The sequence below is a fragment of the Schistocerca nitens genome, chromosome 2 (genome assembly GCF_023898315.1).
Source record: "Schistocerca nitens isolate TAMUIC-IGC-003100 chromosome 2, iqSchNite1.1, whole genome shotgun sequence".
In the NCBI taxonomy this organism is placed as follows: Eukaryota; Metazoa; Arthropoda; class Insecta; order Orthoptera; family Acrididae; genus Schistocerca; species Schistocerca nitens.
In genome coordinates, this window is record NC_064615.1 from 468,472,572 (window position 1) to 468,500,333 (window position 27,762).

Below are 27,762 nucleotides of genomic sequence, written 5' to 3' on the forward strand. Positions count from 1 at the left end.
AAAAGGAAAATACAGGATGATAGCTCACTACAAAAAACTAAAGAACATTACTGTCAACACAGTCTTACCACTTCCATATACAAATGAAATTTTGTATAGACTGGGTAAGGTAAAATATTTTTCAATGCTTTATTTGGCTACAGGGTGCTATCAGCTGTTACTAGATCTAAAAGATTGAGAGCTGACAGCTTTTAGTACACCATATGCCCCTTATACATACAAAAGAATACCAATGGGACTCTATTCTGCACCCTCCACATTCCAAAAATTGATGAATTTGGTTCTAATGGATTACAGGGTGAAAAGATCTTTATTTACTTAGACAACATAGCAATTTTTGGCCCATTGCTGGAAGAACATAATGCCTGATTGTGTGAGGCTTTTGAGAGGCTAAGGCAACATAATCTGAAGTTGCAGGTGGACAAATGTGAATTTTTTAGGAAAGAGATCAAACACCAGGAACATGTCTTAACTGAAGATGGGTTAAAACCAGACCCAAACAAATTAAAAGCAGTGGTGGAATATCCCAAACCCAGTACAACATAAGTTTTAAAAAGTTTTCTCAGGTTAATCGGGTACTACAGATTCTTCCTAAGTGACTTTTGTAGAGTGGCAAAACCACAACATGAGTTGTTGAACAAGTTGTTAATTATGAATGGGGCACCCAGCAAGAAGACTTGTTTCCAAGTGCTAAAACAGAAGCTACTCAATCCCTCCATATTAGAGTACCCAGATTTTTCCAAAAAAGTTTATTAACACCACTGACGTGAGCCAGGACACTATTGGCCCACCCCTTAGCCACGGAGAAGTAGGTAAAAATTTTCCAGTTGCAAATGCATCTAGAACTTTGAACAATGCTGAGAAAAATTATAGCACAACTGAAAGAGTGTTATTGGCTGTAATTTGGGCAGTCAAACATTTCAGACCATATGTTTTTGGTTGTAAGTTAACCATTTGTATAGATCATAAACCATTGCAGTGGGCCAGAAATACTAGTGATCTGTCCTCATGGTTAATGATATACAGATTGTAATTAGAGGAGTATGATTATGAAATTTTATATAAAAAAGGCAATAACAACTGAGTAGCAGATGTATTGTCAAAGATAAGGGAAGTACAGACAGCTGATGCTGAAACAGAGGCAAATGAAAGTGAGGAACTACCAACAGTTGAGGAAGATGAACAGCAGGAGATAACTGCTGAACAAGAAGCAGAAATTTTGTCGAAATTCTGTGACGCAGCTATAGGTGGTAATCAAGGGATCGTAAGAACTTACAATTAAATGAAGAAATAGAGAGTGTGGTCTGGTGTGAAGAAGGATATTGAGGACTACATCAGAAAATGCAGTAGTTGAACCACCACCACCACCACCACCACCGCAAAAAAAAAAGACTATTGGTTATAACACCAACACCAGAAGGAGTGTTTGATAGGAGTGACATTGATACAATTGATTCACTGATGTTACTTATAATTACAATGATTATGTGCTCAAATTAAAAGAGAAAATGAGACAGATGCACCAATGTGCCAGAGATTAAAAGTACAAGCAGAAGACAAAGAGTACTATGATAGAGACCAGAATCCATAAGATTTTAAAACAGATGATCAAGTCTTATTGTATGATTAAAGCGTTAGAAGGGACAGCACCTGTAAGCTAGACATGCAGTGATGTGGCCTTTACACTGCAGTTAGGGCAAAGGGTCTGAATGTGGTCATTCATTTAAAGAGAAACAAATTTTTAACGGAGCATGTGGAGAGAGAGAAAAATATTTTATTTTTGTTGTGTATTTGTATAAAAAAGGGAAAAGTTAAGTAGCCGACGATTTAAATTTATGTTCTATGCAATGTATGTCTTTATGAAAAATGAACCAATGACGCTTCTATGTGTATAAAAGAGCAGTGAAAATTGAAACAGTGTATTATGTTGATATTTACATGTGTGGAAAAGTAAAGTGAAATACAAAACTTTGCAAAGTGTCAAACTAGAGTCATTAATCAAGAATGTCTATAATGTCAATTCTACAGCTAAGATGTTTTAATTACAACAGAAGCCAGATTACCAATTTGTTGCCAAGTAATGGTCAACAAATTTTTTTCCATAGGGGGGAGATGACATATAGTGATAACATAATGACTTCTACATTGTTATGCTTAAGGCTGTGGGAGGCATCAAGGGCAATCCAAGATAAGAAATCAGAGACACAGTGCAAAGAGCAGGAAAAGGCAGTAGCGTTTGGGTTACCAGAGCTAAATAGTAACACTAGAGCCCTGCAAATTGCAGATGCTCTGGGCAGTTGTCCCAGAGAAGAAGTTTCACTTCACATAATTAACTTTCTCAGTCAAATTGCTGGGGCACTGACTCCGTGTTGCTCGTGGCCAGCCTCAGTAAGCTCCAACATGCCGTTTTTCTCACTTGGAGTGCTGCACTCAAGTTTGAACTTAACATGCTGCTAGTGTTCGCTACTTCTGTTAGGACTCTTTGCTTTTTCTAATATTTAGAATTAGCCTTCAGTGTAGCAGTTAGTATGATCACTAATAGTGTTAATTGGTCTCCAAAATTCCACAAGTTTCCTGCTGCAAGTATCCTGTTGAGTCCCAAAATCCACACCTCTCATAGGTGCCCTGTGACACTGTTTCGCACTGATCCAAGTTACTGACGTGCCTCCATGGGGAATTTGTTTTTCTGCATTTGCTCCTCACAACTCGGAAAGTGCAGACTGACCTCAATCCCACTGTCTTCCCCCCATCCTAAGTTAGTCACGACACTGAGCACACTGCCTGAGCAGCAAATGTTCATCAGGATATTGCCAGGAGTGCCCCATGGAAATGTGATAGAAACACACTTGTGCTCTATATACATATTCAACCTGTCATATAGGGTGCAGCAATCTGTGACCGTTTTCTGATGACGCTATAGTGCATGGGAAAGTTTCATTGTAGTGTGACTGTGGAGCCAAACAGGAGAAGTTTGGCAGTGTTTCTATTTGGTGTGATGAATGGCAGCTTGCTCTAAATGTTGAAATATGTAAGGTAATGAAGATGAGTAGTAGAAAAACAATCCTGTAATGTTTGAACATGGCATTAGTGGTGTGCTGGAAGTTTTTCTGAGCAAAATGAAGAGTACAGACTATCATCTACTTTTATTTCTTACTGGATATTAACACTACAGCTGTTGGAAGCCAAAACTACAGTAGAGACTATCTTTGACTTTTCCTTAAAATGCTGCTTTAGATCAGTGGCCCTCAGTGCTCACATATCTTTTAAAGCCAGGTGAAAGGAGAAAAAAGTGCTCCATCATGACAGAAAATGTTGTCACTGTTCTCCAATTAACAAACTATCTGCTATCTGGTATTGGCTTCTTAACTTTCCTTGAATCTCTTTATCTGTTGCAGTCTTACAATTTTATTTCCTCTGCTCATTTTTATATTTCAGTACACTTTAATTATGATGTAATATATCTTGCTCTTTCATTACCTGACATAAAATGAACATGTCCTGTTCTCTCACTATTTGTCACTACAAAATGTAAAGCTATTAAGATGTGTCCTGATTCAATTCCAAACTTATGGATATATATTTCAAGCAATGGAAAATCCAGGATGGACAAATTTCAGTATTATGAAAAGGATAGAGTGCTACTCACCATATAGAAGAGATGCCGAGTTGCAGACAGGAACAACAAAAAGGCTGCAACATGAGAGTTTTTGGCCAAAAGGACTTCTTCAAGTAGACAATAACACACTTGACGTGTGTGTGTGTGTGTGTGTGTGTGTGTGTGTGTGTGTGTGGGCGCGCGCGCGCTGTGCTTTCATGAATGTGTGTTGTTGTCTACTTTAGAAAAAGTCCTTTTGACTGGAAGCTCACACCTTTAGCAGTCTTTTAGTTGTGCCTGTCTGTGACTTGACGTATCATCTGTATGCTGAGTAGCAATCTATCCTTTTCATAATATTGACATAAATGTTTCAGCGATTTGTGAGTAGATGTTTCTCTTGTGTCCGACGTAATGACAATAAAATATTAACAAGTTTTTCTAGTCATGCTGTTCTTTTAAATATTTCTCAGTTTCACTACCAATATAAAATCGACAAATGCAGAAAATAAAATAAACAGAGAATGCACGGAACTTCCAGCACAGCACCATAACTTGTAGGCTGGTGATACCTCACAACTGACCATCAGCATTTCACAGTGGTTAATTTCACTGTATACTAATCTGGATATCCTAGCTTCCATACTCAATAACTTGAGAATTTTGAAGCATGACATGGCCTCAGAAAGGGTCTACTCAGACACCTGAGCTTGACTGGGGAAACGTTTCAATAAAGAAACAGAACTACTGGCATGCAAGCTGCTAAAGTGGTATCAACCTGATAGGACCCCACCAGACTAAGCTGAAGACATTTATTTATATACCACAACCCACAAAATAAGAGTTACCTCAGTCACCCCTGAAATATCATGTTTATTCACTTCTCCAAACTGGTGATTCTTATAGTGCAATTTTTGCCTTGTATTCTCATGCTCATGCAAACAAGACACAGAATGTTCTTCCATACAGCCAGAATCACAAGTTGAAGACACCTGGCTGTTTGTTGGACTTCCTGGACTTCCCATTATGTCCTGAATGGAGAAAAAAAGACAGTCTATTTTTAGTTCACCCATGACAAACCTGTATTGAATACATCCTGAAACATAAAATATTAACATGAATAATAAGAATCTGAGCACGAATAATGGTGAAATTAATTTAAGGCTTCAAGTTTCAAAACTATATAACAAATAACTTTTTTCATCTGATACTACTAACCATATTAAGATTTGGGATGAACTCCAATGGAAGGCCCCACCAGCTTCTGTTTTAGTTTGCACAGTGTATCAAGACAATTGAAGAAGTAACAAATATATTTACTTTTGTAACACAAAAGAAATCACCCTATAGAAAATATTCTACTTCTTTTAAAAACTTATAAAGTAACAAAGCGGAATCAAACTATGGAGAGTCCAGGTTGGAATAACAAAAACTTTTAAAAGAATTGAATGCTACTCATCATAAAGATGGCACACTGAATTGCCGACAGGCACAAGAAAGACTGTTACACTCTGAGCTTTCACACAAGGACTTTTTCAGAAAAGAAAGGAAAAGAAAACACACCAAACACTTCTTCAGAAAAGAAAAATGCGCGCGTGCACACACACACACACACACACACACACACACACACACCTTTTGCATACATGACTGCTACCTCCAGCCACTCTCGCCAGACTGTAACTGTTAAGAAAAGCAGTGTCTGGAAAAGTGTGCAGGGAGCAGAGGGCAGCAGATCAATACTGCCAGATGCAACATCAGGAGGCTGTGGGGGAAGCATGGAAGGGAAATGGACCATGCAAAAGGAGAGGAGCAGAGAGGAGAGAAGACTGGTGGGTGCACTGGCAGAGAGCGGCACACAATGAAGGAGATGGGATGTGAATTGGGAGGAGGTGTTACAGCACAGAGTGGGGTGGCAACTGTAGGATGGAGGATGTGGGGACAATAGGTTACCTTAGATTGAGGAAGAGATAATTTTAGGAGTGGAGACTGTGCTGTAAGGATAACTTCCATCTACATGGTTCAGAAAAGTTGGTCCAAGTTGTGAAGCAGCCACTGAAATCAAGCATGTTATGTTCAGCTGCATGTTGTGCCACAGGGTGGTCCACTTTACTCTCGGCCACAGTTTAGCAGTGGCCATTCATCCTAGTGGACAGCTGGTTGGTAGTCATACCAATATATGAGCAAAAGGTTGTGCAATGATTGCAGCAGAGCTAGTATATGACATGACTGCTTTCACAGGTTGTCTGGTCTGTGATGGTTTAGGATTAGCCTGTGACAGGAGTGGAATACAAAGTGCTGTGTGGGTAAATTGACATGTCTTGCACCTGAGGATATATATATCAGGGATATAGTGCCTGTGACACAGGGCTGGGGCTGGGAGCAGCATAAGGATGGACTAGGGTGTTGTGAGTTTAGGTGGGTGACTGAATACCACTTTAGAAGAGGGTGGGATGTATCTTGGATTGGGTGTCCCCAATTTTGGGGCATGACAGATAATCAAAGCCCTAACGAAGGAAGTAATTCAGTTTTCCCAGTCTGGGATGGTAATGAGTAATGCATGGAGCACTCCTTTGTAGCTGGCTCTTGAGTATGGTGGGAGGATGGAAGTGTGTGGATGTATGGCATGAGAAATGAATTAGTTACAAACAACAAAATCACTTTCCTGACATTTCTATCATTTTGGGGCATGTCAATTATTATGTACATTTTATTCCTAATTTGGCCAAAATCATTTATCCACTGATTAGCGTGGCATAAGTAGTTAATGTCCTGTTGACAAAGAGGCATCAGATATGGAGCACAAGCTCAGGTTATGTTAAAGAAAGATGGAGAAGGAAATTGGTTCTGTCATTTCAAAGGAACCATCACAGTATTTGTTTGAAGTGCTTTAGGGAAATCATGGAAAACCTAAGCCTGGATGGCTGGTCAATGATCTGAATCATAATCCTCCTGAACATACGTCCAAAGTGTTAACCACTGCGCACTTCACTCGTTGTGCAATAAGGGTGCTTTTCTCTTTTCCTTAACTTGTCATTGTGTGCTCTATCAATTCAAGGTACCTGTAAAACTAAAACCTCCTTTGTCTGACTGCACTCTGTTCAGCACTGTGAACTGACCATTTCATCAAAGGCCACTTGCTAAATTCAGCACACTCTCCATACTCCAGGGCCAGTGTTGGACTTTGGCCACTGACTGCAACAACACAGACTCTGTACCTGATTGAATAAATAAATAAAGGTACTTCTGCTTCTATGATTTATCAGCGGACATCCATCTGGCACCATTACACAAAACTACCTAATTACACCACCCATCCTGGCTCCCACTACATAGCTACAGAAAGCTATACATTACATCATTTAATAAGATAGCAACCTATTTTGATAGAACACATTCTTTCAGTTGCATTTTACTTTTCTGTTAACACAACACTAAACTAGTCGCTAGCATTATCACCAGTATTGCCTGAAGCAAAAACCTACCTTGAGTACCATGGTAAACTTCATTTATTTGGAACAAATTCTATCCATCTGAACATTGAAACAGTGTACAACATGGCTGGCTCACCTGATTTAATATTGACCTTGGCACCTCAGATTCTTGTTGCTGATAGCTGCTTTGCTTGGTGTCCTGGTTTACATCACAGTGCTTTGGCAGCTCTTCCTCCGCAGGCTTTCCTATCACGTCCTAGACACAGTGATCAGTAATTTGAATAGTTGATAGCTGGGCTCAAAGTGAAGGCAAATTTTTTTAACACAGAGAGATCTCACACAACCATTGATATATATGACATTCTGTGTAATATAACATGAGAGACGAGATTGAAAGTCATTTTAAAAGAATAAATTGGTGTGTACATTATAAAGAATTGCTTTTCACATTAACTTATGATGTCTGTAATGCTACTAATATATTGTAGTAATGAATATTATTCATACAATCTTTAAGATGCTTGGTGCGTTGGCTCATGGGGGCTAGATAAATCAGTAAAAATCAAATATAATCAATTGACAATGACAGCTTTCCCTTGCTGCCCAACTTAGACTGACTTCATTAAAAGGCAGTGCCTCATTTACTTGCATATATGAATTAAGACATGATATGTAGAATTAATGACACATGAAATTAAACTGTACACAGTGAGGACAATTGAGAACAGCAAAGGAAATGCCTGTGTACACTGCATTGTGTGCTGGACTAAGATTAATACAATGCAAAATAAGTCAATTATGTCCAAAGTTGTAAATCATCTTGCAAATTTTATCAATTCTCCTACCCCCAAAAGCCAATGTGCTGGGAGTCTTCCTGGAGAGCATATTAATAAGATATTTTGAATATAATATGTTACACATGAAAGAAGCTTGTGTGTCATGAAAGAAGCTTGTGTGTCATGACAGAAGCTTGTGTGTCATGACAGAAGCTTGTGTGTCATGACAGAAGCTTGTGTGTCATGACAGAAGCTTGTGTGTCATGACAGAAGCTTGTGTGTCATGACAGAAGCTTGTGTGTCATGACAGAAGCTTGTGTGTCATGACAGAAGCTTGTGTGTCATGACAGAAGCTTGTGTGTCATGACAGAAGCTTGTGTGTCATGACAGAAGCTTGTGTGTCATGACAGAAGCTTGTGTGTCATGACAGAAGCTTGTGTGTCATGACAGAAGCTTGTGTGTCATGACAGAAGCTTGTGTGTCATGACAGAAGCTTGTGTGTCATGACAGAAGCTTGTGTGTCATGACAGAAGCTTGTGTGTCATGACAGAAGCTTGTGTGTCATGACAGAAGCTTGTCTGTATTTAAATTTGTTTATACCAGTTTTTGAATGGAACTGAGTTAATAAGGAAGTCTTTTACCAGTGACAAACAGATAATTTTAGGAGTGGAGACTGTGCTGTAAGGATAACTTCCATCTTCATGGTTCATAAAAGTTGGTCCAAGTTGTGAAGCAGCCACTGAAATCAAGCATGTTATGTTCAGCTGCATGTTGTGCCACAGGGTGGTCCACTTTACTCTCGGCCACAGTTTAGCAATGGCCATTCATCCTAGTGGACAGCTGGTTGGTAGTCATACCAATATATGAGCAAAAGGTTGTGCAATGATTGCAGCAGAGCTAGTATATGACATGACTGCTTTCACAGGTTGTCTGGTCTGTGATGGTTTAGGATTAGCCTGTGACAGGAGTGGAATACAAAGTGCTGTGTGGGTAAATTGACATGTCTTGCACCTGAGTGTTCATCAGGGATATAGTGCCTGTGACACAGGGCTGGGGCTGGGAGCAGCATAAGGATGGACTAGGATGTTGAGAGTTTAGGTGGGTGACTGAATACCACTTTAGAAGAGGGTGGGATGTATCTTGGATTGGGTGTCCCCAATTTTGGGGCATGACAGATAATCAAAGCCCTAACGAAGGAAGTAATTCAGTTTTCCCAGTCTGGGATGGTAATGAGTAATGCATGGAGCACTCCTTTGTAGCTGGCTCTTGAGTATGGTGGGAGGATGGAAGTGTGTGGATGTATGGCATGAGAAATGAATTAGTTACAAACAACAAAATCACTTTCCTGACATTTCTATCATTTTGGGGCATGTCAATTATTATGTACATTTTATTCCTAATTTGGCCAAAATCATTTATCCACTGATTAGCGTGGCATAAGTAGTTAATGTCCTGTTGACAAAGAGGCATCAGATATGGAGCACAAGCTCAGGTTATGTTAAAGATGGAGAAGGAAATTGGTTCTGTCATTTCAAAGGAACCATCACAGTATTTGTTTGAAGTGCTTTAGGGAAATCATGGAAAACCTAAGCCTGGATGGCTGGTCAATGATCTGAATCATAATCCTCCTGAACATACGTCCAAAGTGTTAACCACTGCGCACTTCACTCGTTGTGCAATAAGGGTGCTTTTCTCTTTTCCTTAACTTGTCATTGTGTGCTCTATCAATTCAAGGTACCTGTAAAACTAAAACCTCCTTTGTCTGACTGCACTCTGTTCAGCACTGTGAACTGACCATTTCATCAAAGGCCACTTGCTAAATTCAGCACACTCTCCATACTCCAGGGCCAGTGTTGGACTTTGGCCACTGACTGCAACAACACAGACTCTGTACCTGATTGAATAAATAAATAAAGGTACTTCTGCTTCTATGATTTATCAGCGGACATCCATCTGGCACCATTACACAAAACTACCTAATTACACCACCCATCCTGGCTCCCACTACATAGCTACAGAAAGCTATACATTACATCATTTAATAAGATAGCAACCTATTTTGATAGAACACATTCTTTCAGTTGCATTTTACTTTTCTGTTAACACAACACTAAACTAGTCGCTAGCATTATCACCAGTATTGCCTGAAGCAAAAACCTACCTTGAGTACCATGGTAAACTTCATTTATTTGGAACAAATTTTATCCATCTGAACATTGAAACAGTGTACAACATGGCTGGCTCACCTGATTTAATATTGACCTTGGCACCTCAGATTCTTGTTGCTGATAGCTGCTTTGCTTGGTGTCCTGGTTTACATCACAGTGCTTTGGCAGCTCTTCCTCCGCAGGCTTTCCTATCACGTCCTAGACACAGTGATCAGTAATTTGAATAGTTGATAGCTGGGCTCAAAGTGAAGGCAAATTTTTTTAACACAGAGAGATCTCACACAACCATTGATATATATGACATTCTGTGTAATATAACATGAGAGACGAGATTGAAAGTCATTTTAAAAGAATAAATTGGTATGTACATTATAAAGAATTGCTTTTCACATTAACTTATGATGTCTGTAATGCTACTAATATATTGTAGTAATGAATATTATTCATACAATCTTTAAGATACTTGGTGCGTTGGCTCATGGGGGCTAGATAAATCAGTAAAAATCAAATATAATCAATTGACAATGACAGCTTTCCCTTGCTGCCCAACTTAGACTGACTTCATTAAAAGGCAGTGCCTCATTTACTTGCGTATATGAATTAAGACATGATATGTAGAGTTAATGACACATGAAATTAAACTGTACACAGTGAGGACAATTGAGAACAGCAAAGGAAATGCCTGTGTACACTGCATTGTGTGCTGGACTAAGATTAATACAATGCAAAATAAGTCAATTATGTCCAAAGTTGTAAATCATCTTGCAAATTTTATCAATTCTCCTACCCCCAAAAGCCAATGTGCTGAGAGTCTTCCTGGAGAGCATATTAATAAGATATTTTGAATATAATATGTTACACATGAAAGAAGCTTGTATGTCATGAAAGAAGCTTGTGTGTCATGAAAGAAGCTTGTGTGTCATGAAAGAAGCTTGTGTGTCATGACAGAAGCTTGTGTGTCATGACAGAAGCTTGTGTGTCATGACAGAAGCTTGTGTGTCATGACAGAAGCTTGTGTGTCATGACAGAAGCTTGTGTGTCATGACAGAAGCTTGTGTGTCATGACAGAAGCTTGTGTGTCATGACAGAAGCTTGTGTGTCATGACAGAAGCTTGTGTGTCATGACAGAAGCTTGTGTGTCATGACAGAAGCTTGTGTGTCATGACAGAAGCTTGTGTGTCATGACAGAAGCTTGTGTGTCATGACAGAAGCTTGTGTGTCATGACAGAAGCTTGTGTGTCATGACAGAAGCTTGTGTGTCATGACAGAAGCTTGTGTGTCATGACAGAAGCTTGTGTGTCATGACAGAAGCTTGTATGTCATGACAGAAGCTTGTATGTCATGACAGAAGCTTGTCTGTATTTAAATTTGTTTATACCAGTTTTTGAATGGAACTGAGTTAATAAGGAAGTCTTTTACCAGTGACAAACAGATAATTTTAGGAGTGGAGACTGTGCTGTAAGGATAACTTCCATCTTCATGGTTCAGAAAAGTTGGTCCAAGTTGTGAAGCAGCCACTGAAATCAAGCATGTTATGTTCAGCTGCATGTTGTGCCACAGGGTGGTCCACTTTACTCTCGGCCACAGTTTAGCAGTGGCCATTCATCCTAGTGGACAGCTGGTTGGTAGTCATACCAATATATGAGCAAAAGGTTGTGCAATGATTGCAGCAGAGCTAGTATATGACATGACTGCTTTCACAGGTTGTCTGGTCTGTGATGGTTTAGGATTAGCCTGTGACAGGAGTGGAATACAAAGTGCTGTGTGGGTAAATTGACATGTCTTGCACCTGAGTGTTCATCAGGGATATAGTGCCTGTGACACAGGGCTGGGGCTGGGAGCAGCATAAGGATGGACTAGGATGTTGAGAGTTTAGGTGGGTGACTGAATACCACTTTAGAAGAGGGTGGGATGTATCTTGGATTGGGTGTCCCCAATTTTGGGGCATGACAGATAATCAAAGCCCTAACGAAGGAAGTAATTCAGTTTTCCCAGTCTGGGATGGTAATGAGTAATGCATGGAGCACTCCTTTGTAGCTGGCTCTTGAGTATGGTGGGAGGATGGAAGTGTGTGGATGTATGGCATGAGAAATGAATTAGTTACAAACAACAAAATCACTTTCCTGACATTTCTATCATTTTGGGGCATGTCAATTATTATGTACATTTTATTCCTAATTTGGCCAAAATCATTTATCCACTGATTAGCGTGGCATAAGTAGTTAATGTCCTGTTGACAAAGAGGCATCAGATATGGAGCACAAGCTCAGGTTATGTTAAAGATGGAGAAGGAAATTGGTTCTGTCATTTCAAAGGAACCATCACAGTATTTGTTTGAAGTGCTTTAGGGAAATCATGGAAAACCTAAGCCTGGATGGCTGGTCAATGATCTGAATCATAATCCTCCTGAACATACGTCCAAAGTGTTAACCACTGCGCACTTCACTCGTTGTGCAATAAGGGTGCTTTTCTCTTTTCCTTAACTTGTCATTGTGTGCTCTATCAATTCAAGGTACCTGTAAAACTAAAACCTCCTTTGTCTGACTGCACTCTGTTCAGCACTGTGAACTGACCATTTCATCAAAGGCCACTTGCTAAATTCAGCACACTCTCCATACTCCAGGGCCAGTGTTGGACTTTGGCCACTGACTGCAACAACACAGACTCTGTACCTGATTGAATAAATAAATAAAGGTACTTCTGCTTCTATGATTTATCAGCGGAGGACATCCATCTGGCACCATTACACAAAACTACCTAATTACACCACCCATCCTGGCTCCCACTACATAGCTACAGAAAGCTATACATTACATCATTTAATAAGATAGCAACCTATTTTGATAGAACACATTCTTTCAGTTGCATTTTACTTTTCTGTTAACACAACACTAAACTAGTCACTAGCATTATCACCAGTATTGCCTGAAGCAAAAACCTACCTTGAGTACCATGGTAAACTTCATTTATTTGGAACAAATTTTATCCATCTGAACATTGAAACAGTGTACAACATGGCTGGCTCACCTGATTTAATATTGACCTTGGCACCTCAGATTCTTGTTGCTGATAGCTGCTTTGCTTGGTGTCCTGGTTTACATCACAGTGCTTTGGCAGCTCTTCCTCCGCAGGCTTTCCTATCACGTCCTAGACACAGTGATCAGTAATTTGAATAGTTGATAGCTGGGCTCAAAGTGAAGGCAAACTTTTTAACACAGAGAGATCTCACACAACCATTGATATATATGACATTCTGTGTAATATAACATGAGAGACGAGATTGAAAGTCATTTTAAAAGAATAAATTGGTATGTACATTATAAAGAATTGCTTTTCACATTAACTTATGATGTCTGTAATGCTACTAATATATTGTAGTAATGAATATTATTCATACAATCTTTAAGATACTTGGTGCGTTGGCTCATGGGGGCTAGATAAATCAGTAAAAATCAAATATAATCAATTGACAATGACAGCTTTCCCTTGCTGCCCAACTTAGACTGACTTCATTAAAAGGCAGTGCCTCATTTACTTGCGTATATGAATTAAGACATGATATGTAGAGTTAATGACACATGAAATTAAACTGTACACAGTGAGGACAATTGAGAACAGCAAAGGAAATGCCTGTGTACACTGCATTGTGTGCTGGACTAAGATTAATACAATGCAAAATAAGTCAATTATGTCCAAAGTTGTAAATCATCTTGCAAATTTTATCAATTCTCCTACCCCCAAAAGCCAATGTGCTGAGAGTCTTCCTGGAGAGCATATTAATAAGATATTTTGAATATAATATGTTACACATGAAAGAAGCTTGTATGTCATGAAAGAAGCTTGTGTGTCATGAAAGAAGCTTGTGTGTCATGAAAGAAGCTTGTGTGTCATGAAAGAAGCTTGTGTGTCATGACAGAAGCTTGTGTGTCATGACAGAAGCTTGTGTGTCATGACAGAAGCTTGTGTGTCATGACAGAAGCTTGTGTGTCATGACAGAAGCTTGTGTGTCATGACAGAAGCTTGTGTGTCATGACAGAAGCTTGTGTGTCATGACAGAAGCTTGTGTGTCATGACAGAAGCTTGTGTGTCATGACAGAAGCTTGTGTGTCATGACAGAAGCTTGTCTGTATTTAAATTTGTTTATACCAGTTTTTGAATGGAACTGAGTTAATAAGGAAGTCTTTTACCAGTGACAAACAGATAATTTTAGGAGTGGAGACTGTGCTGTAAGGATAACTTCCATCTTCATGGTTCATAAAAGTTGGTCCAAGTTGTGAAGCAGCCACTGAAATCAAGCATGTTATGTTCAGCTGCATGTTGTGCCACAGGGTGGTCCACTTTACTCTCGGCCACAGTTTAGCAATGGCCATTCATCCTAGTGGACAGCTGGTTGGTAGTCATACCAATATATGAGCAAAAGGTTGTGCAATGATTGCAGCAGAGCTAGTATATGACATGACTGCTTTCACAGGTTGTCTGGTCTGTGATGGTTTAGGATTAGCCTGTCACAGGAGTGGAATACAAAGTGCTGTGTGGGTAAATTGACATGTCTTGCACCTGAGTGTTCATCAGGGATATAGTGCCTGTGACACAGGGCTGGGGCTGGGAGCAGCATAAGGATGGACTAGGATGTTGAGAGTTTAGGTGGGTGACTGAATACCACTTTAGAAGAGGGTGGGATGTATCTTGGATTGGGTGTCCCCAATTTTGGGGCATGACAGATAATCAAAGCCCTAACGAAGGAAGTAATTCAGTTTTCCCAGTCTGGGATGGTAATGAGTAATGCATGGAGCACTCCTTTGTAGCTGGCTCTTGAGTATGGTGGGAGGATGGAAGTGTGTGGATGTATGGCATGAGAAATGAATTAGTTACAAACAACAAAATCACTTTCCTGACATTTCTATCATTTTGGGGCATGTCAATTATTATGTACATTTTATTCCTAATTTGGCCAAAATCATTTATCCACTGATTAGCGTGGCATAAGTAGTTAATGTCCTGTTGACAAAGAGGCATCAGATATGGAGCACAAGCTCAGGTTATGTTAAAGAAAGATGGAGAAGGAAATTGGTTCTGTCATTTCAAAGGAACCATCACAGTATTTGTTTGAAGTGCTTTAGGGAAATCATGGAAAACCTAAGCCTGGATGGCTGGTCAATGATCTGAATCATAATCCTCCTGAACATACGTCCAAAGTGTTAACCACTGCGCACTTCACTCGTTGTGCAATAAGGGTGCTTTTCTCTTTTCCTTAACTTGTCATTGTGTGCTCGATCAATTCAAGGTACCTGTAAAACTAAAACCTCCTTTGTCTGACTGCACTCTGTTCAGCACTGTGAACTGACCATTTCATCAAAGGCCACTTGCTAAATTCAGCACACTCTCCATACTCCAGGGCCAGTGTTGGACTTTGGCCACTGACTGCAACAACACAGACTCTGTACCTGATTGAATAAATAAATAAAGGTACTTCTGCTTCTATGATTTATCAGCGGACATCCATCTGGCACCATTACACAAAACTACCTAATTACACCACCCATCCTGGCTCCCACTACATAGCTACAGAAAGCTATACATTACATCATTTAATAAGATAGCAACCTATTTTGATAGAACACATTCTTTCAGTTGCATTTTACTTTTCTGTTAACACAACACTAAACTAGTCGCTAGCATTATCACCAGTATTGCCTGAAGCAAAAACCTACCTTGAGTACCATGGTAAACTTCATTTATTTGGAACAAATTTTATCCATCTGAACATTGAAACAGTGTACAACATGGCTGGCTCACCTGATTTAATATTGACCTTGGCACCTCAGATTCTTGTTGCTGATAGCTGCTTTGCTTGGTGTCCTGGTTTACATCACAGTGCTTTGGCAGCTCTTCCTCCGCAGGCTTTCCTATCACGTCCTAGACACAGTGATCAGTAATTTGAATAGTTGATAGCTGGGCTCAAAGTGAAGGCAAATTTTTTTAACACAGAGAGATCTCACACAACCATTGATATATATGACATTCTGTGTAATATAACATGAGAGACGAGATTGAAAGTCATTTTAAAAGAATAAATTGGTATGTACATTATAAAGAATTGCTTTTCACATTAACTTATGATGTCTGTAATGCTACTAATATATTGTAGTAATGAATATTATTCATACAATCTTTAAGATACTTGGTGCGTTGGCTCATGGGGGCTAGATAAATCAGTAAAAATCAAATATAATCAATTGACAATGACAGCTTTCCCTTGCTGCCCAACTTAGACTGACTTCATTAAAAGGCAGTGCCTCATTTACTTGCGTATATGAATTAAGACATGATATGTAGAGTTAATGACACATGAAATTAAACTGTACACAGTGAGGACAATTGAGAACAGCAAAGGAAATGCCTGTGTACACTGCATTGTGTGCTGGACTAAGATTAATACAATGCAAAATAAGTCAATTATGTCCAAAGTTGTAAATCATCTTGCAAATTTTATCAATTCTCCTACCCCCAAAAGCCAATGTGCTGAGAGTCTTCCTGGAGAGCATATTAATAAGATATTTTGAATATAATATGTTACACATGAAATAAGCTTGTATGTCAGTCATGGAAAGAAGCTTGTATGTCAGTCATGGAAAGAAGCTTGTATGTCAGTCATGGAAAGAAGCTTGTATGTCAGTCATGGAAAGAAGCTTGTATGTCAGTCATGGAAAGAAGCTTGTATGTCAGTCATGGAAAGAAGCTTGTATGTCAGTCATGGAAAGAAGCTTGTATGTCAGTCATGGAAAGAAGCTTGTATGTCAGTCATGGAAAGAAGCTTGTATGTCAGTCATGGAAAGAAGCTTGTATGTCAGTCATGGAAAGAAGCTTGTATGTCAGTCATGGAAAGAAGCTTGTATGTCAGTCATGGAAAGAAGCTTGTATGTCAGTCATGGAAAGAAGCTTGTATGTCAGTCATGGAAAGAAGCTGGTATGTCATGACAGAAGCTTGTATGTCATGACATAAGCTTGTATGTCATGACAGAAGCTTGTATGTCATGACAGAAGCTTGTATGTCATGGAAAGAAGCTTGTATGTCATGGACAGAAGCTTGTATGTCATGGAAAGAAGCTTGTATGTCATGGAAAGAAGCTTGTATGTCATGGAAAGAAGCTTGTATGTCATGGAAAGAAGCTTGTATGTCATGGAAAGAAGCTTGTATGTCATGGAAAGAAGCTTGTATGTCATGGAAAGAAGCTTGTATGTCAGTCATGGAAAGAAGCTTGTATGTCAGTCATGGAAAGAAGCTTGTATGTCAGTCATGGAAAGAAGCTTGTATGTCAGTCATGGAAAGAAGCTTGTATGTCAGTCATGGAAAGAAGCTTGTATGTCAGTCTTGGAAAGAAGCTTGTATGTCAGTCTTGGAAAGAAGCTTGTATGTCAGTCTTGGAAAGAAGCTTGTATGTCAGTCATGGAAAGAAGCTTGTATGTCAGTCATGGAAAGAAGCTTGTATGTCAGTCATGGAAAGAAGCTTGTATGTCAGTCATGGAAAGAAGCTTGTATGTCAGTCATGGAAAGAAGCTTGTATGTCAGTCATGGAAAGAAGCTTGTATGTCAGTCATGGAAAGAAGCTTGTATGTCAGTCATGGAAAGAAGCTTGTATGTCAGTCATGGAAAGAAGCTTGTATGTCAGTCATGGAAAGAAGCTTGTATGTCAGTCATGGAAAGAAGCTTGTATGTCATGACAGAAGCTGGTATGTCATGACAGAAGCTGGTATGTCATGACAGAAGCTTGTATGTCATGACAGAAGCTTGTATGTCATGACAGAAGCTTGTATGTCATGACAGAAGCTTGTATGTCATGACAGAAGCTTGTATGTCATGACAGAAGCTTGTATGTCATGACAGAAGCTTGTATGTCATGACAGAAGCTTGTATGTCATGACAGAAGCTTGTATGTCATGAAAGAAGCTTGTATGTCATGAAAGAAGCTTGTATGTCATGAAAGAAGCTTTTCTGTATTTAAATTTGTTTATACCAGTTTTTGAATGGAACTGAGTTAATAAGGAAGTCTTTTACCAGTGACAAACATAATAGTAAATGGTCACATGAAAAAGAGGAATGCTAGTAATGAAATTTAAATTTTATAAAAATATTTTCATCATTATTCCTTGATACCCAGAGCAATTTATTTAGCTGGATTTAGTCAATACTGTTGTAAGTGTAGTTTGTAAGGTTTTATAAATATGGCTTCAAGGTGTCAGAATTATACATTAAATCTTAATTTCTGGAAATATTTGTACTTTAGAAAAGATGATGAAATATCTGCCCCTATGAGGATACTCCATAAGCAACTGTACTGCTTATGGTCAGTGAGTCTTGTATTAGCATTGCATGCATTTCTCACTATTCCAGTACAGGAAAAAATGACACTTCTCCCCACTGTGCATGTTTTCACCTTCATAAATATATCTTGACAGTATCTATTATATATATACACAAACGTTAGATAGCAACTTTGCTGACTTCTCCGTAAAGGGCATTCTTGGTTTATATAGCCTTTCTTGTGTGATACTTCACTGAAGTGTAATGTGTGTGTCTCCCTGTAATATTCACAAGTCATTCAAATATATCTGTCACAAATCATACAGCTCTTATTTAAATTTTGCCATTTCTTCACCCAATCTGTACTGGTATGCACCAGAGAAACAGACAAGTACCACTTAAGGATGTTTTGCACTCACACATTACACATTCTTTTAATAAAGTGTATCTGGCATATGTGACACACAGAAACATGCAAAGGCATAGAAATTATACTAGGTTTTCAGCTACCACTCTTCTTTTAATTTAAGTACACCTTTGCAAACAGACATCCAAATGCACCCACCCACATCATAGAGTGCCACGACAGCTGTGGATTGTTGCCTTTGGATGTCCATGTGAGTGTGTAGGAGACTGAATACTTAAACAAGAAAAAAGAGCAGTAACTTTAAGACCAAAAACATCTCAGCAATGTTAGATGTTTCTATGCAACATGCATCAATCACCTACAAATCAGTGATTGCCCTTCCTCTTTGTTGTTTATATGCTGGAGTTTTCTATTGTATTATACACTGTTTCCCTGCTACAGAACATACAATTTCCTATAGTAATCTCTGTTAGAATTTAATACAGACTGTTTTCATTCCAACACTACATCTATGCTTATCTTTGATGTTTTCCATTAAGTCCTCTTGATCTTCCAAAGCAACTGAACAGTACCCAACAGCAGCACATACCGGAGTTGTGCATGCAATTTCCTATACAGATGCACTGCACTTGTCCAGAATTATGCCAACAAATTATTTTTTCTTTTTTATTTTCCTTCAGTTCTAGTGATTTTGTGCGTTCATTCCATTTCACAAGGCTCCAGAAGTTTAATATTATTACTGAAATATGACATTACTGAGTTTTTTTTCCTTCTTTATCACCATTACGTTTACTTTATCCGCATTTAAGATGATGAAGGAGAGAGTCCACTTAACCTGTTCTGGACTTAGTTCCACTCATCTAGCAGTGTTACTTTTCCCTACACAGCAAAATCATCTGCAATCATGCCAGGCGTGATAAGGCTGTTGGTCATACACCACTACTCTTACAATGTAACATACTGTGCTCTGCAAGCCAAAAAAATTTGCAAACACATATTTAGGAAACACACTCAATAACCGCATATTTGTGGTGCTGTGTGTGAGAACAGCTTAGATTGTTCTCTAGGGTCCTTTGACAGACGTTACAAATACTTGTCTACAATTTTGTACATCTATTCACTTGCTCTTAAACTGGAGTCATTTGTTGTCTTTTGCAACCACATTGCACTTTTCAGTCATCAGGAGATTCTCAAAAATATATTAGCTGCAAAGGGGATACTTCAGCAGTATATTCAGTCTAAAATCAAACATGAATTCCATTAACACATGGCACTTCGTTCGCCATAAGGAATTTCAATTTTTCTTCAATTTTGGGTACAATTACTTCAAAAGCACACATTTGCATGTCAGTTTAACATCCGAAATGTGGCATGATCATAGGAATGAAGCCATCAAAGTACCAGTATTTTTAAATGAAGAGAGTTTATTTCTTCAGATTTATGATTGTTGTCACACTCCTAACAAACTGGATGGAATGATTCTACAGTATCAAAAAGCAATGAAAGACACGAAAATGCAATTATTCTAATAAGAGTATCAGTTCGTTGTTAGATTTGGCAATGCAGACTGAGCAGGAGAGACTTACTAGCATAAATCTACATCTATGTAGATTTTTATTTAAGGTACATTAGGTATCAATTCCACACAACACCAGAAACCTAGCAACAACAGTGCTTTTCACAATGCGTGGGACTACATGGCTTTAACTTCGGCATGTCCAGAGGCATTATGGTTGTGAGCATTAACAAAAAAAAAATCTTTATTTCTGAAAAAAAATCTTCATTTCTCTGAGAAGAGCTTAACGTTCTGTGTGACAAGAAGAATGTAATCTAACATTAATACAAAACAAAAGAATAAGTAAGAAAATTGGATATGATGCATGCTTTAACACCAGACATAATTTTATTGAGAAATGATTGCACTGGTATTAGTATATGAGACAGCCATCAAAATCAGACAAATCAACAAGGGCAGTGGCAGAGCCCCAGCATATGAGGTCTGTTCAGAAAATTCCAGAACACTCGTAATTTTGCATCAATGGTGTGTGGCAGTGAAATGCGATTGGCATCCCTGTACACATCTGTGTTTAATGTGTAACTGCTGGAGAGGAGGGTGTGCGAAATGGGGGGGAGGGGAGGGGAGGGGAGGGGAGGGGAGGGGAGGGGGTAAGGAAGAGGAAATGAAGTAACAGAGGCAAAAGTTGAAGATAGTGACACTGGATGGAGTATCTCATACTTTTGGTGAGCCTCAGCATACGACAGGCAATCCAGGGACTTGAATTCTTGGAACTTCTTTTTTTCTCTTGTAATCCGGGCAATCCAGCGAGTGAGGGGAGTGGCGGTCAGCACAACTGACACACACAGGTGGCAGAATACAGGGGCTTCCCTCAAGGAGTGGGTGGCCACAGTAAGACATATGCCCCAAACGAAAGCACAGAAGCACCGCATAGGTGGAGGGGCGTATGGCTTCGTGTCACATCTGTAGCACATAACCTTGACCATCTCCGAGAGGGTATCTCCCTCGAAATCCAGAATGAAGGCACCAATATTGGTGCAGTTGTCTTTGCGACCGTTCTCCACACGTCAAACAAAATTAATGCCACGCCGCTCCAGATTAGTCCAGAGTTCCTCATCCATTCGCAGGATGAGGTCCCAATGAAAAATCACTCCCTGGACCATATTCAGAGATTGGTGAGGCGTAATAGAAACTGGGACATTGCCAATATGATCAGAGGCACTAAGAGCTGCGGATTGGGTGGCAGGAGAAGCTTTGATCAACAGGGAGACCAACAACATCTTGCTAAGAGACTCCACTTCACTAAACATGTTCTCAATATTCTCCACAAAAAACAATGGCTTTGCGGTGGTGAATGTGTCCCCATTAATCCTAGTACAGACGAGGTGACAGGGAAAGTGTTTCATCCCAAGACAACGAGCCTGCCCCTCCTCCCATGCTGTAGCTAGGGAAGGGAAGGTTGCTGGGTCATACAAAGCAGCATTCAATGATCCTTCACCATTCAAAGAGGCGGCAGTTCGAGAACAGCCAGATTTTTGCAGTGTGATACAATTCATGCACCATGCAGCCACCCTGATACCACCCACTCCAACCAAGGGCTCCCCCCATGGGCACCACCCAGTCACAGCAAGAGCCGTCTGGCATGTCGGCCGTTACTGGGAGTTCCGATGCTCCAAGAAGATAAGCAACCACTCCTTGGCATACATGGGGAGGGAACAGCTCAGGTATCACTAGTGTGATCCCTGTGTTGTCAGGGGGCTCAGCCATATGGGTATATAACAGCCCCACCACACAGACTGGCTACATGCGTGGTGACCAAGCAGGGTGGAAGGGGCTACAGTGGGGAAGGGAGAGGAGAAGGAAGGGGGCAGAGGAATCCACACCATAGATGCTAAGGAGGGAGTTCTTCCGCAAATGGCTCACACTAAAAACAGGAAATTTTGAAGTGGAGGTCAAATCTCAAGTGGGGACCTAAATGCCACAAATAGCTGAAAGAACAGGTAAAAGAAACAAAATTGCAACCAATACAGGAAACCAGGTGGATAGCCAGGTCGACACAAATCAGAACTCCGAGAGAGTGAAAGGAGTGGTCAACAGGGAAGGAGCGAGGAGAGGGAGGGGGGCAGGGTGACAGTAATGTAGCCCAGGGGGGGGGGGGGGGGTGGCAAAATGAGAAAGTAATGTGTCTTCCCTTCCACATGTCCAAAATGTTATTGAACCGTCTTATTTAGTTTCTCTCTGCAAGCACAATTCTTAATTCAGAAAATAAGAATAATTCTATCACAACTACATGTAGCTTTCAAAATTAACTTAGCAATACTTCTTGTCTTCAAACTTTTGATTGTTATTTTCATGCTTGATGGTGACTGCAATGATTCCCATCTGGCACTTCAACTGCAAAGCTCAGTGATACTGAAACATTTCAGTTTGGAAGGAGTTAACATTAACACAGTCACAAGATCAGCAAGCATATGAAATGTATTTTCTGGTGTATTTTCAGTTTCATTTTTCAGATACCCAACCAAAGGGGTTCAGTCATTCAGTATCAGAATATTCATGGGACAAGTAAGAAATTTTGGTTCTTCCACAAATGACTAATAATTTTGTATTGCTCTCCTTGATATAACGACAGTCTCTTACTTCCAATCCTGGCTGCAATTTTTGCTGCTTTGTCAAAATTTTTATATTCTGCAATTTCTTTAAAATATTTCTGGAGTTAATAATTATTTTAGCAACAAAACAGTTTTCCGTCTAAATAAATTTCTACAATCTCAATTTTGCAAAGCTCTTAGTTAACCTTCCCTATCTTACAATATTCTTCACTTCCCATCACTGTAGAAGACACTCTAGTTAATGTTCTGTGTTTGCATTATTATAGAGTTTCTTACTATGTTATATTATTTAATTTCAGGCAGAAGGATTGAAGGGCCTGAAGAAGGAGCTGCTGACTCCGAAAGCTTGCCAATTACAACTGTCTTTTATGTGTGTGTTCTGCTGTTGCTTGGCAAGTAGATATTTTCTTTACACAGTTAAATAATTTTCTCAGTAATTGATTGTTTTCATTGTTTACTGTGTTATATGTCACAAATTACAGCAGTGCTCCAGCATCTAAGAGTAAAAATCCAATGTTATACAATCTTAAGTTTCCCTTATTACAAATGTTTACTTAAAATATGTAACTCTTCATCCAATAAGAGAGCTGAGCAGCAGACATCAATGCTGAAAAAAACAATAAATCAAAACATTTCTGACAAACCTGTTCTAGAGAGTGCGCGCTTTCCAGAGTATTATTACATGATCCAGCCAAAAAGATATTCTTGTCTCTCACTTTACATATACCTGTCCCATGGTTTAAGTGCCTGATGAAGAAATAGGGGCAATTCCCATCCCATACATCCCCCCCCCCCCCAAAAAAAAAAATCACTTATTCCAGCCTTGTCACTGGCATTTCTCATCCATGTTGATGGTTGGACCACCTTTGAAAGCTGAAAGCACTGCCAGTGTTCTATATAACTATGAACTGAACAAACAATCCAGCTGTTCAACTGTATGAATTTTCAATGCCAAGCTGTGGTCAGGGATTAACAATACCACTCTGTTGCACTTCATGCTGCTCAACATATGCTGCTTCACAGGTGGGTGATCTGTATCACCTCTCACTAACACCATCTTTTTTGAATTGTACAGTAAGCAACTTTCCTTCAAAAATACCCTGCTTCAATCTCCATCAATCAGCGTCCTTCAAATTACTCTATATTCCCATCTCTTGTTCTCACAGCAACTTCTTCAGCTGGAATTGGCTTCCAACAAATTGGTATTTACTTTCATAATAACTTCCCCTGCTGTTTCTCCCTCCCCCCACACCATGTCACTTCCTCACCCTCACAATTAGACATTATTATTTATACCCCAGTTGGGTCTGATGACAGACCAGTGATTGTAACACCCCCTCTTCCCCCGGTCCTGTTAAACTGATATTTCACAATATTTTTATGGACTCTTGCAGTATTCTGCTGTGTTTGGTATCATACCTTAACAACTGAAACATCTCAAGAATCACAGGAGAGCACTACATTTTATTTAAGTGGCCATTTTTTGTCCTGTCCATCACACTGTTCATTTCTGTGAAATTGTAATATCCAGCAGTTTGAATGAAATACTTCCATTACAATTCCTCTCACTGCGGACATATGAAACTGACTGTCAAATTGTAGCTTTTGTTGGTCATGTACTGCGAATCATTACAAAAGTTCACTAGATGTCTCTTCTCTAGTGTTTCAGAAGATCTTTTATTTTTAATGTGTGTAGTGAAGTTGGATCAAACACTCCTCATTTCTTTATCTTCCTCATTACAATTAAATATTGTTTAAAGTGAAATTTTATATGCTTTATAGAGGAGCTTCTGGTGAGTAAAACTTAATAATCAATTTATGCATTTGATTGACATAGACACCAATGCACAAAGAATAATCAGTATTTGTAGTAATAAATGAGTAAAGCTACATTATGGGGATACTGTGAGGATTGCAAGGCATGGCATTTGCTACAGCAGCCACATTTAGTTGCTGCTGGAAATACTTGTCTATTAACTGGGCGCACATAATTACATTTTTAGCAACAGTTTTTACTGTAATGATCACCAAAATCACATTTCCATTTTCATGATACACACAATTAGCAGTCACTGTTGGACTAGCTTTACCAACATATTACAAAAACTGCAGTCGTCTTTATGTACCAAACTGAAGCCTCTAAACTTAACATTTCAATAATACAAATATTTAAGATGTTCCTCATCACCTAATTTAATTATCACATATTTACTCCACAATTATTTAACTCCCATGAAACATAATCAAACAACAGAAAATCCAGGATGGAATGTAACTATTATGAATATTATTATGAAAGGAAAGTTGCTACTCACCATATATTGGAGATGCTGAGTTGCAGATACGCACAACAAAAAGACTGTCACAAATAAGCTTTCGTCCAGCAAGGCCATCGTCAAAAATAGACCACACACGCACAAAATTGCAGTCTCTGGCAAACCCATGTGACATAGTGACCCACTAATCATTTCATGACACATGGCTGCAGTTTTTATTTAAACACGGTTTTCCACTCTGTACATCTTGTTCATTTTTCTGCTTTGCACATTTTACTTGCTAATTAGCAGAATTACTTTAAATCAAATGAGATATTCAATTCTGACACTTCACTTCATGATTGTTATTTTTGTTTCTAATATGTCTTAATTTCTGCCTGGTTACTGTTTGTACCTACCACTGCTTTCAATGTTTTCATGGTTCTTTACTTGATTTGAAAAGGCATCACAGTCTGCAAAATAGGGTAGTTCAGTGGTTCTGTAAGAGAAAATCAAACGGCAGGAATGACAGTTTCCTGCTGTGGCAGAAGAAGTGCTTGGTAAGAGTATGTCTGATGATTTTGTACCTTTACTGCCATTAAGATTTTTACTTATATATTTCTGCCTCCATAATAAGAAACAATTGACTTGGTTTTGGAATGCTGACATGCTCTTCTTGTTAACAAATTTCATAAACACATTCTTATGATTTCTTATTTGTACAATAGCTGTATTGAATGTGAAAACTCACTTTTGGCAGACATTCACTTATCTTAAAAGCAATCTTTTTCCATAAATTATGGATTTACACATTTTATCTCTGTCTTTCTGTGCACTTGTGCAGGTACTTGTGTTGTAACTAATCAATTCTAGTGACTCTCGCAGGGGTACCCTCGTAAACAAGGAAACGACGTCAAAACTCACCATGATATCTGACTCATCCAACCTGAAGCTATCAAGGCGTTTAACAAAATCCACGGAATTACGGAAGTGATGAGGGCATTTACCCACATAAGTTTGACGAGAAGACCACTGAACTTTTTAGGCATGTCTTGACTTCCACGTATTTTCTTTTTAATGGAGAATACTACGAACAAACGGAGGGAGTCGCCATGGGTAGCCCACTCTCACCGGTGGTAGCGAATTTGTACATGGAGAACTTCGAGGAGGAAGCCCTGTCGTCATCCGTATGGAAACCTACTTGCTTTTTCCGTTACGTGGACGACACGTTCGTCATCTGGCCACATGGTATGGATAAACTCCTTGACTTCCTTACACATCTAAACTCCATACACCCCAACATCAAATTCACTATGGAGACTGAAACGGAGGGTAAATTACCTTTCCTTGACGTCTTGGTCAAGAGAAGGGCTGACGGCACCCTAGGTCATGGGGTGTATCGGAAGACAACGCACACTGATCTGTATTTGCACGCAGACAGCTGCCACCACCCTTCACAGAGGAATGGGGTACTTAAAACTCTAGTACATAGGGCGCACACTATCTCTGACGCAGAGAGTCTACCCCAGGAATTGGAACATCTGAGAACTGTATTTCGAAAAAATGGGTACTCAGAGTGGCAGATTCAACGTGCTCTCCGCCCAACCATTGCAGCACAACCTGTTGAGATGGATGAAGTCACGAGGGAGGAGGTAGGCACTGCATTTATTCCATACACAGGCGCACTCTCGGGGAAAATCGCCCGCATTCTCAAGAAACACCGGGTCGGAACTGTGTTTTGTCCTCCAAATAAAACTCGTGCACTGGCGGGGAGCGCCAAAGATGACCTCGGTTTGAGGAAGGCCGGCGTGTACCAGATTCCGTGTCAATGTGGCAAGTCGTATATTGGTCAGACGATGCGTACCGTTGAGGATCGATGCCGTGAACACCAGAGGCACACACGACTGATGTATCCGAGCAAGTCGGCGGTCGCTGAACATTTCTTGTCGGAAAATCACGCCATGGAGTATGACCGCACGAGGATTCTGGTACAGACGTCGAGATACTGGGACAGCGTTGTTAGAGAGGCCATCGAAATTCGCACCAATGATGACCTCAAAAACCCTGACTGTGGCTATAATCTTAGCAAGGCTTGGGAACCAGCGATTGGGTTAATCAAGAGTAAATCGAGCAAACGTATAGTTGTGACGACCACGGCGGACAGAGCCATCACACCGACGTCATCTCAGACGCCGTCGCAATCTGTTCCACCGCGCGACCGTGGCACGGGGCGCAGACGGCAGAGGGAGCGCGCCGCGGGCGGAGGGTATTTAAATCGGCCACCGCCGCGACCGAACCCAGTTCCCTCTGAGCAGCCATAGCGTACGGATCTCCGTGCCGGCACGTTCACAGGAGCTCAGTCCGTCAGTTCACCTGATGATGGTGACATGTATGATCGCCGAAATATTGTGCCCGTTGGACACTATAGACCAGCAGCACACCCGTGGATATTTTGATAAACGCAAAATAATTTTATTTAAAAAAGCGGATAAAGTGTCACTAGAAGCCTTCCTTTGAGACAATCTCCATTCCTTCCGAACTGACTACGCAAATGTAGACGAGATGTGGCTCAAATTCAAAGATATAGTAGCAACAGCAATTGAGAGATTCATACCTCATAAATTGGTAAGAGATGGAACTGATCCCCCATGGTACACAAAACAGGTCCGAACACTGTTGCAGAGGCAATGGAAAAAGCATGCGAAGTTCAGAAGAACGCGAAATCCCGAAGATTGGCTAA

General features: G+C 39.8%; 1 protein-coding gene across 29 annotated transcripts in view; it reads right to left on the reverse strand.

The window, feature by feature from the left end:
• LOC126236381 (uncharacterized) overlaps nucleotides 1-27,762 on the reverse strand; it is a 345,701-nt gene that overhangs the window by 179,714 nt on the left and 138,225 nt on the right. For 3 of the 29 annotated variants that reach the window (XM_049945641.1, XM_049945640.1, XM_049945639.1), the window contains 5 exons: nucleotides 15,767-15,886; nucleotides 12,998-13,117; nucleotides 10,049-10,168; nucleotides 7,163-7,282; nucleotides 4,441-4,623 (listed from right to left, as the gene is read on the reverse strand). In XM_049945641.1, coding sequence (XP_049801598.1) covers nucleotides 4,441-4,623; nucleotides 7,163-7,282; nucleotides 10,049-10,168; nucleotides 12,998-13,117; nucleotides 15,767-15,886 — 663 coding nt within the window. The remainder of the gene's footprint in view (nucleotides 1-4,440; nucleotides 4,624-7,162; nucleotides 7,283-10,048; nucleotides 10,169-12,997; nucleotides 13,118-15,766; nucleotides 15,887-27,762) is intronic. The other 26 variants (XM_049945648.1, XM_049945647.1, XM_049945645.1 and 23 more) reach the window with 20 other exon arrangements.